Raw genomic sequence first — 16263 nt, forward strand, 5'->3', positions numbered from 1 at the left:
CATCAATGGCATTTAATATAAACCTTATTTATAATAAACTTATTATATGAATCCAATTCACATAATTAATATTTGAATCACATTAAAATATTTATTTCCTCTCAAATAAACTTTATATTATAGTGTATCAAAAAAATTATATTAATTATATCATATATAATTAAATTAAATTAATTATATCACATATAATTAATTCCCTCATTTAATTTGAACAATTCAAATTAATCCAAAATTGATTCTCATAACATCCCTTTTGAACTACAGATGAGACCTCATGGACCTGTAGATTTAAGCTCCAATGGTACTTGAATAATTAATTAAACTCATTTAATTAAATTATTCAACATTTATTAATTATTGGACACTTCACTAAAGATCGATAGCTGCACTCTTCGCATTATAGATATATTTCTGTGTCCATTGGATATAATTAGTCAATAATACAATGATCCTTCACAAATTACTTGTAAGCATATCTACACTAAAATTACCGTTTTGAGTTACATCTAACTCCTTAAGTACCACTGATTCCTTCTAATAAATAATAAGTCATAGTCCAACTATGACCAAACCCCTCTCTGGCCATGAGAGAGTCTAGCACCACATTGTTCAAGCCCTAGAATCAACCCTTAAAAGAGCAATTTATCTACTTACACCGACATTGGAGAAAGAGTGAATTTCGTCTTATGTAGCTATGTTCCCAGCTCCCTAATCAAACGAATCCCCAAAATAGTAGGTTTATTGAGTCGGCGATTTTGCCACTCTCAATTGTTGATTAAGGTTTGTTAAAGTATTTAACGAACATTAATCAAAATTGTTTAACTATCCAAAGTAAGTGTTACTTTTAGGCAAACTTAAACAATCACTTATTGAAAATAATTAATCTTATTTTTCCTAAATTAATTAAACCCTGTTTTTTTTTAAGTACTCAGCGGGAGGAAAAAATGTATACAATACGTCAATTTTTCACTCATGTTTCTCCCTTAATGTTCACACCATGAGACTCATGCTTGGCCTCGAGGCGCCTTGGGAGTGTCCCCCTTCGAATGGTGTTTGCACGGGTCAATATCAAGATGAATGGAGAGAGTATTTATAGTAAGTAGGAGAGGGATGTGTGTCAAGTTATCCTACGGTCTCCTTCATTAGTTTGCACCATGAGATTTTATTGCACGACCTCAAGGAGTCCTGGGAGCGTCCCCCTTTGAATAGTTTATGCATAGGTCAATAATAAGGCGAACTCTAGAAATGGATAGGATCGCTTTAGTTTTTGCTCCAATAGGCTTTTCCCTTCGGTTCGTTCAATAGAATGGAACTTTAGAGTCTAAAATAAAGGGTCACACTTACGAGAAATTGTTAAGCTAGTTAATGAATTATCGACCAAATCAATGATGACTAATTATTATAGGAATAAGAGTTATTCTGGTGTAATAATTAGTTGAGAATGTCTCAGTTCAGTGAAGGGACAACTAACTACCCTTCGGTAGCTTTTATCCTAAATCACTGAAGCATCATTACAAAAATTATATGTTAAAGGAGGTTCATTTAGTTTTTGCTAAAATTAATTGGATGTTTTAGAGTTATACTAAGTCTAATATAGATCAATTTGTTTCTTTTTAACAAAAATGTCAAACTACATTTTTCCGTTATTTATCTCTAGTTTGTCATAGTTGAGGAGTGTCCTCAAGTCCTGATCCTTGATGCACCGCGAAGTGTTCATAATGCATATAAGGTGTGAATGAAGGCTAATTCATTGGCCCGGCTTCACATATTGGCTAGCATACCTGATGTTTTGGCCAAGAGGGTTGAGAACATGGTCATTGCACGTGAGATCATGGACTCGTTGCAAGAATTGTTTAAATGTAAGTTCTTACTTTTTGAGCACAAAGGGATGAATGATAAAACCATTAGTGTCAGTTCCCAAATTAAACTCCAAGAAGAGAAAGCAAATGTTGCAGACTCCATTAAAGTTCATCGACGAAAAGTGTTCTTTGACATGGAACTTGGAGCTTACTTAGGTTCTGATACTGATCCCACTACTCTCCACAAGAGGAGGATGTCTAAAGGCATTAAATATGCTTTATTGGTCTTGGAGACGTGTTTGGTAGAGAATGATGATTCTGCCTAGATCCTTGATTCGGGTGCTACTAACCACGTTAGTTCCTCTTACCAAGGATTTAGTTCCTGGCAAACGTTGCTACAGAGAGAGATGACTCTTTGAGTCGGTAATGGTGAGATTGTTTAAGCTATTGCTGTAGGTAGGTTGAAGTTATTTTTAGACAAGAAATGTTATCTATTACTGGATAATGTTTTCATAGTTCCTCATATCAAGAGGAATTTAATCTCAGTTTCTTGTCTCATTGAACAAGATTATATCGTCTCCTTTTCTGAAAGTAAAGTATTTAATTTCAAGAATTGAATGGAGATTGGTTTTGGTTCAATGGAAAGTAACTTATATGTACTAAGGTCGTTAGTCATAAAAGCCTTGTTTAACACTAAAATGTTCAGTACAGAGACAACAGCTAAAAGACCAAAAGTTTCACCTAAGGAAAACGCTCATCTTTAGCATTTAAGGTAGGTCACATGAACCTCAATAGGATTGAGTAGTTGGTGAAATGTGGACTTCTAAAGAGTTTAGAAGAAAACTCCTTGCCGGTGTGTGAATCATGCCTTGAAGACAAGATGACCAAACGACCTTTTACTGGAAAAGGTTATAGAGCCAAGGAAGCTTTGAAGCTTGTACATTCAGACCTTTGTAGTCCGATGAGTGTTAGGGCTCGAGGTGGGTATGAATATTTCATCTTTTTTATAGATGATTATTCAAGGTACGAGTATCTCTACCTAATGCAACGTAAGTCTGAAGTCTTTGACAAGTTCAAGGAGTATAAGGCTGAAGTTGAAAACTTGTTAGGTAAGAAGATAAAAACACTACGATCTGATCATGATGGAGAGTATATGGTCCTTCAATTCCAGAATTATATGATAGAACATGGGATTACGTCCCAACTCTCGATCCCAGGTACACCTGAGCAGAATGGTGTATCAGAAAGGAGAAACAGAACCTTGTTAAACATGGTTCGGTCTATAATGAGTTATGTTCATCTTCTAAACTCGTTTTGGGGTTTTGCAGTGGAGACTACATGTTATATTTTGAACAACGTTCCCTCGAAAGTGTTTCTGAAACATCTTTTGAGTTGTGGAGAGGTCGTAAAGGTAGTTTACGCCACTTCAGGATTTGGGGTGTTCGATTCACGTGCTTGTGACTAACCTAAAGAAGTTGGAACCTCATTCGAAAGTTTCTTTGTAGGCTACCCCAAGGAAACGAGGGGTGGATATTTCTATGATCCTGAGTGAGAAAAAAGTGTTTGTTTCTACAAATGTTATCTTCTTAGAAGAAGACCACATCCGGGATCATAAACCACGAAGTAAGCTTGTTTTACGTGAGATTTCTAGTGAGATTGAGACTATTGAGAGTTCAACAAGAGTTGTTGAATAGACCGATAGATCAACAAGAGTTGTTGAGGTCAATACATCTAGTCAACCAGCTCAAGAGTTAAGATTGCTTCGATGTAGTGGGAGGGTTATGAACCCATCGAAACGTTACATGGGTTTGACTGAAGCCTAAAACGTCATTTCTAATGATGGGGTCAAGGATCCATTGTCTTTTAAGCAAGCAATGGAGGATGTTGACAAGGATGAGTGGATTAAGGCCATGAACCAGGAAATGGAGTCTATGTACTTCAATAACGTCTGGGAACTTATAGATCAGCCTGATGAGGTAAAACCTGTAGGGTGTAAGTGGATCTACAAGCAAAAACGAGGTGTAGACAGAAAGGTGCAAACTTTTAAGGCTAGACTCGTGGCAAAGGGTTATACCCAAGTCAATGGAGTGGACTATGAGGAAACTTTCTCATATATTGTCATGCTAAAGTCTACCATGATACTTCTGTCCATAGCCACATTTTATGATTATGAGATATGGCAAATGGACATCAAGACTGCCCACCCTCTCATTGGCTCGAGAGGGACTCGGTTTTTTGATCGGATCATAAACCAATCATTCATTAGAGAATCAGTGAGACTTAAGGAACAAGAGGTAATCCGGGGGTAAAACAGGCATTTGACCCAACCATTATTACGAACAACCTTTGAAGGGTTAACTTACTAATCATAGTTATATCGAGTGGACATAATATATCTACAGTGAGGGGAGTGTAACTATGGGCTTTAGTGGAGTGACCCATTAGTTAACGAATAGGGGTTAATTTGGTGTAAAGAGTTTAGCCAATTAATCTTGGATCGTTGAAGCCCATGATCTGTAGGTCCACGAGGTCTCCTTACTAGCTTGTAAATGGATTAGCCTTAGAGTAGCATGATAAGTTAATTTGAAACGTTCAAATTAGAATTAAGGGAATTAGTAATTATATGTGTTATAATTACGCGTTTAATTTTAGAATTAAACAGAATTGGAGAATTAATATTTAAATATGATTTAAATATTAAATTCATAAATAAGGATTCATGATGGTGGATTTTGTGTAAAATTAATTTAATATTTGATATTAAATTAATTAGAATTAATTAAATTGTTTAATTAATTAATTAATATTAATTTTATTAGAAAATTAATTTTTTAAAATTAATAAAGTTTTCAATTTTGAAAACAAAATTGGCTTTGGAAATCAATTTATAAAAACAAAACTGGAAAAAGATTGAAAAACACAAAAATAGAAAAGTGGGAGAACTCCACTTTCACAACCATAGAGCTCACTCATTTCCCATCTTATTCTTGATTCAATCTTCCAAGCATGAGGTGCTCTTTATGGAGCTATCTTCTTTTCATGTTGGTCTTGCAATAAATAGGGAAGATTGGACTGCGAATTGAGCATGCAAAAACTGATATACTTATGCTGAAAACTTGAGAGGTTGAAGAAGGTGTTCTTTAAGTTGCATCAGTGAGCTTCTTCTTCAAATTCTCTATATTCAAGCTTATTTTGAGTCCCACAACTCAATCCAAGGCTCCAAGAGAATAGTAATGAAGGCCTTGAGGTGGTTCACACGAAGATTTGGAAAAGATTTACAGCTGAATTCGAGTTTCAAGAAGTTCTACAAAGGTATATCTTGAAACTCTCTTATTATTGTATGAGCATGCTTTATTTATAGCCAAAATTAATGAATTAGAATGCTTATTGATCCTTGTTGCTTCTCCTGCATGCTGATACACTCTAACACCATGTTATATATTTATTTATCTCTCTCTCCTCTATGCATATTCTCTCTCTCATGCATATTCTCTCTCCCCCATATATATTTTCTCTCCCCAATAATATATTTCATATATTCTCTCCCCCATAATTCACACCAATTTCTTCATCTTCCATCTCTTTTCTTCTTCCCTCTCATTCTCTTTTCTCCTTCCAACGGTGTGAGTTGCAAACGCCACTGTAGGGTGAATTGATGGCTCAACACGAAATGACACGAACAACTTGGGACGAACGGATGGTGTGGATGGTGTGGGGCGAATCGATGGTGATCGGTTGAGCAGATTCGGCCGACGACACGATAGGGCAAGCAAATCCGGTTGACAACAACGGGGAGAGAGATTGTGGTAGCCATGGCTGAAGAAGAAGAGATGAAGATGGAAGATTATGTATTATAAACCCCTATATGAAGATGAACTTTATTTTTTCCTTATTTTTTATACGTATTGTATATGTATTTTTTTTAGCTTTTATAGAAAATTTGATATATAGTGTGGTATATATATTCGTTTATTTGATATAAATAAGTGTTTTTTTTTATTTAAACTTCTTGTATTATGATATATATACTGTGGTGTAAATGAAAATTTATGAAGATTTTTATACTGTGATATATTTTATAAATTGGTTTATACTGTGATTTATGTCCAGCATTGAGTCAATCTCTAAATTATAAACGGTAGTATATTTCATATATTAGTTAGAATATTTTCAAATACCTAACAAAATGTTCTAAGGTATATTTAAAATAATCATGAATCCATCAAAATATTCTAAGGTATATTTAAAATAACCATTAATCCGTAAAAAATCAATAAATTGATATGTGAAAACCAACATAGAAAATAGAATTTCATTAAACGCATTTTTTTTTCAAATTGTAAAATAGAAAAAATTAAAATAAATACATTTTCTCTCTAATTGATAAATGAGAAAAACTAATTAAATGCATTTTCTTGTATTTTCTCTCTCCATCACTAAAGTAGCTTTGAAAATAGGAAAAATAATATATAAAATGAATATAAATAAATATAAAAAAGGGTAAAACTGTCCAAAAATAATACTAAAAGACCTTTTTGAAAAAAATCAAATTTAAAGACATTTATGAAAATATATGGCTAAAGATAGGCTTCTTATGTAAAAATCCCTACAAATATATCACAAATTTATCGAATACAAAATCAAAAAATGAAGATCTATTACACATGAATTTTGTAATTAACTTTATATGAATTTGTATCAGATATGAAATTTTCGATCTACCATTATATGGAAAAGAAACTATTTTACTTAGACAAAAGCTTCACAAAAAGTTTATAACATGTCAAAACAAATATAACTCAACTGACATATAGTATATGTTATTGACCTAGAAGTTTGATACATATATAAAAAAATTACTAACACCTTCAATTCATCAAATTGCTTTCTACATCTGAAAATTCCAAAAGGAAAATAAAATATGCACATAAACATTCACAATGCAGAACAAATGAGAACAAATTCAAACTATAATATTGGACAAATTTGGCTTAGGATAAGTACAAAATTCTTCTCCAACTAGAAGGGCTCTTAATATGGCCTCAAACAAACCTCTATAATGCACGATCAAATGGCCTCCATCAGGAACTTCATGATACTGAATCCATGGCAGCTTCCCAGAAACATATCTCTGAAGTTGAAATGGCACAACTCTGTCTTCATAACCCTGCCATATGTGCACTGAGCTTCCATTTTCAGGGAAAGGATTGCTTAGACTCATAGGATCAAACCCCCATTCTCCGAACGCTACCATAAAGTCACGACGAAGGGTGTCGAAAACGCCTCTTTCCCGTAGTTTATTCTATAACCGAAACAAATACTTCAATATACCAACTATTTTAATTAGCTTTTAACGGATTTTTGGGACACTGAGTTGAGTTATGAAGTATGGAGTTAGTGTTAGGAAATCTATGTTTTAGATGTAGAGTTGTAAGATGGAGTTCCTCGATAAACATACAAAATAAAGAAAGAGGGAAATACGGAGTTTTTCGATAAATGTGCAAACTTCAATAGTGTTTACTATTGAAGTTGAGTTGTTTAACACTAACGTATGAAGTTGGTGGGCCAAACACTCCCCTGTTGTGTTTAATGGAAACCAAGGAAAGAATATATAATTTCTATACACATATTTATTGGTTCTTGCATTACAGGTAAGATTACTCTATTGATCCAAATTATGGTATTTTAGCTATAGATGGAAAGCATGTGGCTGTAAAGTTTTCACTTTTCTAAAACTGAAAGTTCATGTCATTTTTGTTTCACACAAACAGATGTTACCTGTGTGAGCATTGGGAATCCTGGAATCGACTTCAAGATATCGATATCTCGATCACTGAAGAACATGGGATTTCGTTCCAGGACAGCAGTTGAGGGTATCCATTTATGAGTAATCCACCAAAATAACAATCCCGGGGCGTAGCGCGAAAACCGGAAAGCCCATTGCACAAGTTGTCTCCTGTAATCCTTGCTTACCAGACTATGAGGAAGGGAAGGCCACCAATAGTTAACAGTTGGGACAATCAGCGCTGCACCAGCTAGCCTGCAGGCAATTCTTTTAGAGTTTGAAATGACTGAAGCTGAAAAAGGAAAACATGAAAGATAGAATTTGAGTTTTGTGGCTTGCCTGTTTGGTATGTATTTAAGGCAACCCCAAATGCAATATGATCCCATTGAGACACCAATCACATAAAACTTGGAACCAATTTGCAAGTGATCAGCAAGTTCTTCAATGTCAAATGCTTCACTTTTTACTGTCAGGCTTGGATTTGGATCACTTTCTCCGTACCCGGGTCGATCGAATAGAATAAAATAGATCCCCAACTCATCTATTAGTTCCTGCAAAATAAAGCAGAGTGGAATTCACCTCATTTGACATAATATTGGAAATAGGAATTGACTCTCAAAAGCTTGAGGATTGAAAGTTAGGCCTCTAAAACTAAAAACTCTCCCATCTGATTTGGGTTTGCTTTAATTTAATATTATTTCTAAACCAACAAAAAAAATTTAGCTTGGTTTAGGATGTAAATATAGTTCCAAATCAATGATAAATGAGAAAGATGTTAAGTACATATATATAACAACATCTATATCAGTACGAGATCGTCAAAACTAAAACAATGCGAGTTTAGGCCTGAAACTTTTCAACATTTTTCCACCTTTAGCTTATAATGTCATTATGAAATTTTAAATAGTATATTAATGGGAAAATTGATTAAAAGACTCATTCTCAAGGTCCAAAATGATTTTGCCCTACTTTTTAAAACGTAAAAATTTTCACCTTTTGCTTATCTCATCATCAAACAATTTTATAAAATTACTCTTATTTCTTTTTTTTTTTTTCCTTCTTCTAGTGTGACCAACTTTGACGAGACCATATATTAGCTCCGGTGAGTCCACACTAGCAACTCTGATCATCTTCTTCTTCTTAGTCCTTTATCCCGTGTGCATTACCGAACGGGACCAAATGCCAAATAGCGAGAGTGCAAGAGTGAGACCGTGAGAGAAAGGGAGAGAGGAGAGAGATCTATGAGAAGAAAGAGAGTGAGAGAGCTAGAGTGTAAGAGTGAGAGTAAGAGAGTGAGAGTACACGAGTAAGAGAGCGAGAAAGCTCATTCCGCGTGCACGAAGTTCCTTTTCGGTAATTTTACCCCAAATTTGACGTCAGCAAAGAGTTTAAAAAAATCTCACTCTCAGAAAGCGGAGAAAATCTCATTTTTCTCCTAAATTTGAATTATCCATCCAGCCAATCCCATAATAATCTATCCCACATTCCAGTTTAGAAGCAAGACATCATAGATCTTAATTATACAAGTTGAGATTCTACTTGAGGGTCAGAAACCATACCTGACTGGCTAGAACATTCATATCCTTGGAGCTTCCAAAACCATGGGAAACAATGATCCTGTAGATGGAATCATTTTTGCTCACTCCTCTCTCCCTGTAAGCCAAAAATCTTCCATCTCTGAGTTTGATTCTTGGAGAAGAAACAGATAAGCCCACTGATTCCACACTGTTCTGTGGAGAAGGCAACTGTGTGGCCTGAAAAACCAGTCCAAAAAGACCGACCACCGAAACAACCACCGCCATAAAAATCATCCTCGAAGAAGAGCAAAGCAGATCCTTTCGCCCCATAAGAGCCCAATTCCCAGAGCAGAAGCCTGCAAGGAAGAGGAACTATGGAAGATATTTGAACCATTAAAAATTTATAGCAGACAACTGTGTGTTATTTGTCTTCTTCATGTTTTACTGTCCATAAATCAAAGTCTTGAATCCACTTGGCAGTTTGACAAATAAATATTAAATCCTACAGCACAAGAACAAATTGATAGAACAGAATGAAGAGAGACTCAAGTTTTGATTAAGTGTAAGAATGGGATAATTGGATAGGAAGTGGAAGGGAGAAGTGATAACGTTGTATTATCATTTGTCCGAAGGAAAGAATGTTGTTAACAGGAGATTGTTTCCTGTTCAAAACAAAATGTATAAAGAGATGAACACGTAACAGAAATATATGGTAGTTTAATTAACTTGACTTTTCCCCTCTTTGGTTCATCGTTAGTACTTCTATCTTGTCCATACACTTGCGTCTACCAAAATTTCGCAACTTGATAACCTCACATTTACAATTTTTTAAACATTATTCTATAAAATGAATTACGTTTAAATTACACTTATTTTACTCTACTATTCTATTCCTAAAATAGCAAGTTCAGTCACCGATTCAGCCAAAATTTCCCAAAATCAAACATTGTTGGCTTATTGGCATTCTTAGCATTATTCTCGATGCTACTACCCAACTGAGATTGATTTTTAACTATGATATGAAGACCTAGCAAATTTGTAGATTAAGAGCCTTCATCGAAGACCAATAGATAAAGGGAACTAGTCCCTCTACTCAAGGTTTGAACACAAACCTACAAGCAAGTTGATCAACCTTTTCTGAATGCTCAAGCATGCAACCCTAGATCAAGAATTGCAAAAGGTTGATGATGAATCTCCCTCATCAACATGGAGGAAAATTAACTCGTACAACCTAATGGTCAGACCTTATATAGCCTCTCAAAACCTTAATGTGTGCCACATCGTAAACCTTAGTAAAATAACTTAGTACTCTTATTTAATGTTTTAGAAATGATAAATTGAAAAATAAGAAAATTACATCAAAATTATTAAATAAATATAATTAATAATTTGATGCGATTCATATCACAAACCTAATACACAATTTTCCCTAAGATGACTATCAAACCTAATCTAATTGAATCGATAGAGATATATTTTACGGAAAAAGGTCACCATCAAAATTACTTCCAAAACGTGAGTGTCAAATCAAGTTAATTGTTGCCTAGTTTAAAATTGTGTAACCATTGTTAGAAAAGAAAAAAAGGACAATAAAGTTTGAGTAAAGAATAGAGAAGAAATGAGAATGGGAATGGAATCATGCAGAGCAAGATGCTCTGATGCCATTATTGTGGGACCAAATGACAGATCCATGCAAGTAATCAAAAGGGAATCTTAAGATATTCTCAGTTTTCTCATTCTTCCTACCTCTTCTCTACTAGAAGAATTGATTACACAACTCTCTCTATGATTCTAGAAGGAACAGAAACTCAGAATACCAATTCTAAGGACACAAGTTTAAGTTCAATCAATTGAAATAGAAGTCAATTATTGCTAAACAACATAAATAAAAGCTATAGATTTGATTTTGGATATGATCTATCACCTTAACAAAGCTGTTCTAAGCTGAGTCCAGCTACATAACACAAGCAGCAGCAGCAAAATGAATTGCCATTCAGCCAGAAGGATCAGTTCGTTCCCACTACTGAATGGAAATTTTTCGTGGATATAATGAAACTAATACAATACAACAGTACATTACACAATGGCAGCCTCACCCGATAAGGATGAACTTATCTGGCCAAAAGTGCCCTTATTATAGCCTCAAATTTTTCAGCATCATGAATCATTAGATGGCCACCGTCAGGAACTTCATGATACTGAATCCATGGAAGTTTCTCTGCTATAAAACGATTAAACTCATAAGCAACGACACGGTCTTCATAACCTTGCCAAAGATGAACAGAGCCACTGTTGTCAGGGAATGGATTGCTCACATCGGTGATGGGATCAAACTCCCATTTCTCTCCCAATATAGTCAGTATGTCTCGGTTAAGTGATTCATCTTCACCTTGTTGCGTCACTTTTTCCTAAATTTGGTTGCAAAAGAAGTATAACTGATTTGGCATATGAATTATGTCAAACATGTTAACTTGAAGCATAACTCTGTCAAAATGCTGTTGATATTCAAATGTATTAAAGATGTGAATTAGGTGAAATATATTCAAATTCGATAATAGAAGCAACGGACTGACCTATCTTTTTTCTTTTTTTTTTTCTTGGTCTAAATTTTAAATTTCCGGGACATATGTTTCATTGTCATGTGTATCACAATATGAAAAAGACTCGAAAGAAAGGCAATTACAGTACTACATGCCTACAACCAATATCATAAAGCACCAAGATATCAATTGATGAAACAAGCAAAGAGTTTGACCTCCGTTTAGAATGGTAGTTCTTTTACCTAATTAAAAAACTTCCCAAATTTATTATGATGTTTGTTTATATGGTCAAAAGTACATTTCAAAAATGTAAAATCACTAAAACACAAACACTTTAAGAATTATTTTGGGATAACTGTAAAGTATTGTGCTTTCAAAGAAAAACATTCTTGAAAGAAGCAAAATGTGGATCCACTAAATGCACCAATATTTTACTTATTTTACAATTATCAAATGACTTCTAAAACCAAACACCATAAAGTTATTTCATTGGCTAAACACGCTTTTGTCAATCTAAAGAGTTTCTAGAAAAAATAAGTCATAGATATTTTTCCAAATTGCCTCTAATGCTTAAAAGTCAAATAAAACTAGGAAAGTTGGATCAAGTGTGCCTCCATCATGCATCTAGAATCATATGCTAATCAATCATTGATTTATTATTATAGAAAAGAAAAGTACCGGGTTATGGTTTAAGCCTCCGGACAGTCTCTTTAATATCTCTGCATCTGAATCACAGAACATGCCATCAACCCCCAAGGTAGGGGACCATTTCTGTGTCTTCCACCAGTGGTATAACCAAGGTGTGTAATGTGCAATCTGAAATGTTTGTTGGTAAGATCGAGGAAGCTTCCTAAAAGCCCGTAGTGATAAAGCAGAAGGAACTGAAGGCCACCAGAAATTCCCAAAAGGAACCACTAGGGAAGCTCCTAAAAGTCTGCAAATAATGCTCCATTAAGAGTTGGTGAAAGTGTATAGAAAAAGCCAAAAAATTGAAAAGAAAAACAATTGATCGCAGTGAAATGAAGAAAAAAACACCTGTGTGGAATGAATTTTAGACAGCTCCAAATACCGCATGCTCCCATTGAACATCCAATTACATAAAATTTTGTGCCAAGGTGCAATTTGTCAGCTAATTCTTGAATGTCAAATGCTTCAGACTTCACCGAACGTGCTGGATATGGGTCACTCTCTCCATAACCAGCTCTGTCATATAACACTATACATATCTTGAGCTCATCTATAAATTCCTGAAAATAAAAAATATGAATATATGATTGAATGATAAGACAGAAGCAAAGGGATTCTCACTTCAATTGATCAGCGAGGTAGAGGACCTTGTAAAATAAATATGGAAAGAAAATGTGATAAGGCTAGAATCAAATTACAAGAGTCAAAGATATATTATCACCTAAAACAAAAAAGATGCACTATATTTTCACTTAAATCGTTACCTTCAATTTAACAGTCCAAATAATGTCAGTCACACACTATGATTTGAGGAAAGTATCAAATTACATTAGGTTTAAGGTAAAAACTTTCTCAAACAAAGTGCAATTACCAAAATCTAATTTATTCATTCATGCTCATCACTCATCACCAATGTGAGGAGCTTAGAAACAAATCTTTCAACCTTGACCATTCCAAGGACAACAAGTTTAAGAAATTCTGGAATTTAAATGCATTTTTATAACTGCAAAAAATCTTAAACACTGCTCAGATGGAGACATTTATGACTAAGCAAAGAATAACGATCTCATACTTGGGAGGCAGGTAAGAACATATCTTTGGAGCTATTGTAGCCATGACACATAATGATTTTGTATTGTGCCTCTTCCTTGGGAACTCCAAATTCTCTGTAGGCCAAATGCCTCCCATCATTAAGCTTTATTCTAGGTGAAGTCACTGGAGGGCCATTTTCTGATCCACATATCTTTGGAGGTGAAGGTTTCAGTGCTTGATAAACCCATCCAAGAAGACACACTGCAAATGCTACTGCTATTGGTGTAATCATTGCCTGGAAAAGCAAAAGGTTCATTACAAGCCATGTAATTGAGAAATAAAAAGATCAGACTTTGTACAGGTTATTACAGAAAGTTCATTAGTAGCCATGTAGGTGATCAATTATCTACCGCAAATATTTCAGGACAATGCAATTTTGGAAGAAGAGAAACTCCTCAGTAGGTCTAAGAACTAATCAATGTTCTTTATAATTTATAAAGAAAAATCTGTATTGGATTTGTGTTACTGTATCATCTTTCACAATCCTAACCTAAGAGAAAAAAGAGATATCTACTTGAACAGAACGATTGCACTACAATATGCTTGCTAAGTAGTATACAGTGAATTTGAGCGGTACAGATTAGCTACTAATAAATGGACCAATGATGTATTCTCTGAACCACATGGAGAAGGAATTTCACCAATTTTATGCAACACAAATAACCCTCGTGGCTTTATCTAATTGATTTAGCTCTGAATGACAACAGATAGAAAGTGCAAGTGAAATTCAACCATTAAAGTGACTTTCTAAATAAGAGAGTCCAAAATACAAAATATTATCGAGCATATACTGCATTATATCTCCAATAATCACAAATAAATACTGCTTCAAACTAATAATAGCCATCACTTTAATGCCTCCATTAAACCGACCCTCCAATTTCTTACGATGGTTTTAATTTTTCCTAAGTAAAATAATTGAATTCTAAGCCAAATTCTAAAACAAAAAAAAGTTTGTAAGAACTACTTTTTGTTTTAGTTTTCAAAACATAACTTAGTTTTTTAGAACATTGGCAGAAAGTAGATAACAAAGCAAAGAAACCTAGAGGTAAAGGGGTGTTTATAGGCTTAATTTTCAAATATCAAAAAATATATATATATATATATATATATATATATATTACCAAATGGGGCTAACGTTTTAGTTAAAACCAGATCTTATATTATCTTTAATGATCAATAAGCCTAATACATAGATCAATTATTGCAATGCAGACAAAACGATGATATAAGATTCGAACTCAAATGCCGAATCTAATTATCACTTATTCTTGTACTGAACCCTATTTTCATCCACATATCTGCCGAATCGGGTGATGGAAAACGAACACATGGAAGATAAGGGTGTGTTCGGATAGTAATATGAAAAACAAAAATTTGAAAACAAAAGATTCATAGAATCTGTGTGTATTTGGTAACAGATTAAGATTCCACATCCCAATTTAATCCATGGTTCAAAATTTGTTTGGTAATATATTAATAAACTATAAAGATACTTGTAATCATCAACTAATTATTAGCTTGAATATCAACTATTGTTAAATAATTTGAGAACACGTTCAATGTTATAAATTTTGTATAATTATTATTTCACAGTATCATATAATTTACAATATATTACATCATACATATTTTAATTTAACAAAAATGAAATGTATATATTAAATTTCAAAACTCAAAATGCATATACTGAAAAACATCCCAATGTTATTTTGAAAAATACCACTATTTTGGATCACAGAAATCCATAAACAGTTTCCGAAAAAATCTCAGATTGCCCTAATTCTCTGAAAGAAACATAACAGTTTGGCTCAACAACAGAATAGGACATCACATGAACAAACTTCACAGCCAGAAAGGGACAAAAAACCCGAGAAGATCCAAACGAAGATGAATTCATGTACCAAGGTTTCCGATCACTGCCTGAACTTCCGCCTCAAGTGTAGCAGGGGTACTCCTTCACTTCGAGAGCAACGTAAAACGCTACAGAGTGGAACAAAAACACGTAATCAGTGGGAAAATCGGGGACGCATTTCCAAAAAAATCATGTATTTCTCTTAAGCAACAATGATCAAGAACAGTATTTCAGAACATTAAGTAAGAAAGATGAAGAAGAATCAGAAGTGGAGTGAGATCGACGGTTGACATGATTTTGCACAATTTAGACATGACCCGACTCTATAGACGTAGCTTCTTTAAGTCCAACGAAGGTTTAAACGATATTTTTTTAAGAAGAGAAACCATATATCCACGTGTATGACCATTTTTTTCCCAAAGGTAATATAATTAAAGCGTGGGGTGAGGGAATCGAATCTCTAATCTTGAGGTCGATAGTACAAACACTATATCCTATGCTCATGTTGACTGTAGGACCAAATTCAACCTTAAAGAAAATGAATCATTAAAAAAAGAAGAAACAAAACATAAAAAATAAAAAAATAAAAAAGATATCTTTATTTATTTATTTATTATTTATTATTATTATTTAAGTAGGTATTTTCTTTTCTTATCTTGTAGGTCGTCTTCCTTCTCCGAAATTATAAATTTAGTGTCGAAGGCATGTGAAGGTCAGGTGAGTCTTCCTACTGGAATTCTGCCATCAACAGTTGGCGTCGTCTGTGGAGAAGAAGTTTACGACCTTAGCAAACTTTAAAAAAAAAATACTAAAGGTTACAATGGGATGGACAAACACACTGGAGGCGAATCGAATAAAGAACAATATCCCGGGAGAGTAGCAGGATGATTAATAAAAAAATACATTTGCCCTACGCCCACCTCGACCTCGGTCACTTAAAAAAAAGGTGGAGGTGAAGTTTGTGGCTTTAGAGGCAAAGGTGGAAACC

The 16263-nt window shown here is 34.1% G+C and overlaps 2 protein-coding genes across 3 annotated transcripts; both read right to left on the reverse strand.

The window, feature by feature from the left end:
• Positions 1-6621: 6621 nt before the first annotated feature.
• On the reverse strand, positions 6622-11162 carry LOC120083151. The gene is made up of 5 exons (XM_039038752.1): positions 11026-11162; positions 9144-9457; positions 7924-8135; positions 7578-7839; positions 6622-7101 (listed from the first exon to the last, which is right to left on the reverse strand). The coding sequence occupies exons 2-5, from the start codon at positions 9429-9431 to the stop codon at positions 6763-6765; spliced, it is 1101 nt and encodes a 366-aa protein (XP_038894680.1). The 5' UTR covers positions 9432-9457; positions 11026-11162; the 3' UTR covers positions 6622-6762.
• Positions 10943-15578, reverse strand: LOC120083152. 2 transcript variants are annotated; one of them, XM_039038754.1, is made up of 6 exons: positions 15560-15578; positions 15325-15403; positions 13401-13655; positions 12677-12888; positions 12320-12575; positions 10943-11509 (listed from the first exon to the last, which is right to left on the reverse strand). In XM_039038754.1, the coding sequence occupies exons 3-6, from the start codon at positions 13650-13652 to the stop codon at positions 11213-11215; spliced, it is 1017 nt and encodes a 338-aa protein (XP_038894682.1). In that variant the 5' UTR covers positions 13653-13655; positions 15325-15403; positions 15560-15578; the 3' UTR covers positions 10943-11212. The 2 variants fall into 2 exon arrangements, with proteins under 2 accessions (XP_038894682.1, XP_038894681.1); XM_039038753.1 differs by having other exon boundaries at positions 15513-15571.
• Between the last annotated feature and the right edge of the window lie 685 nt (positions 15579-16263).

Source organism: Benincasa hispida, chromosome 8 (assembly GCF_009727055.1).
Source record: "Benincasa hispida cultivar B227 chromosome 8, ASM972705v1, whole genome shotgun sequence".
NCBI classification, from domain to species: Eukaryota; Viridiplantae; Streptophyta; class Magnoliopsida; order Cucurbitales; family Cucurbitaceae; genus Benincasa; species Benincasa hispida.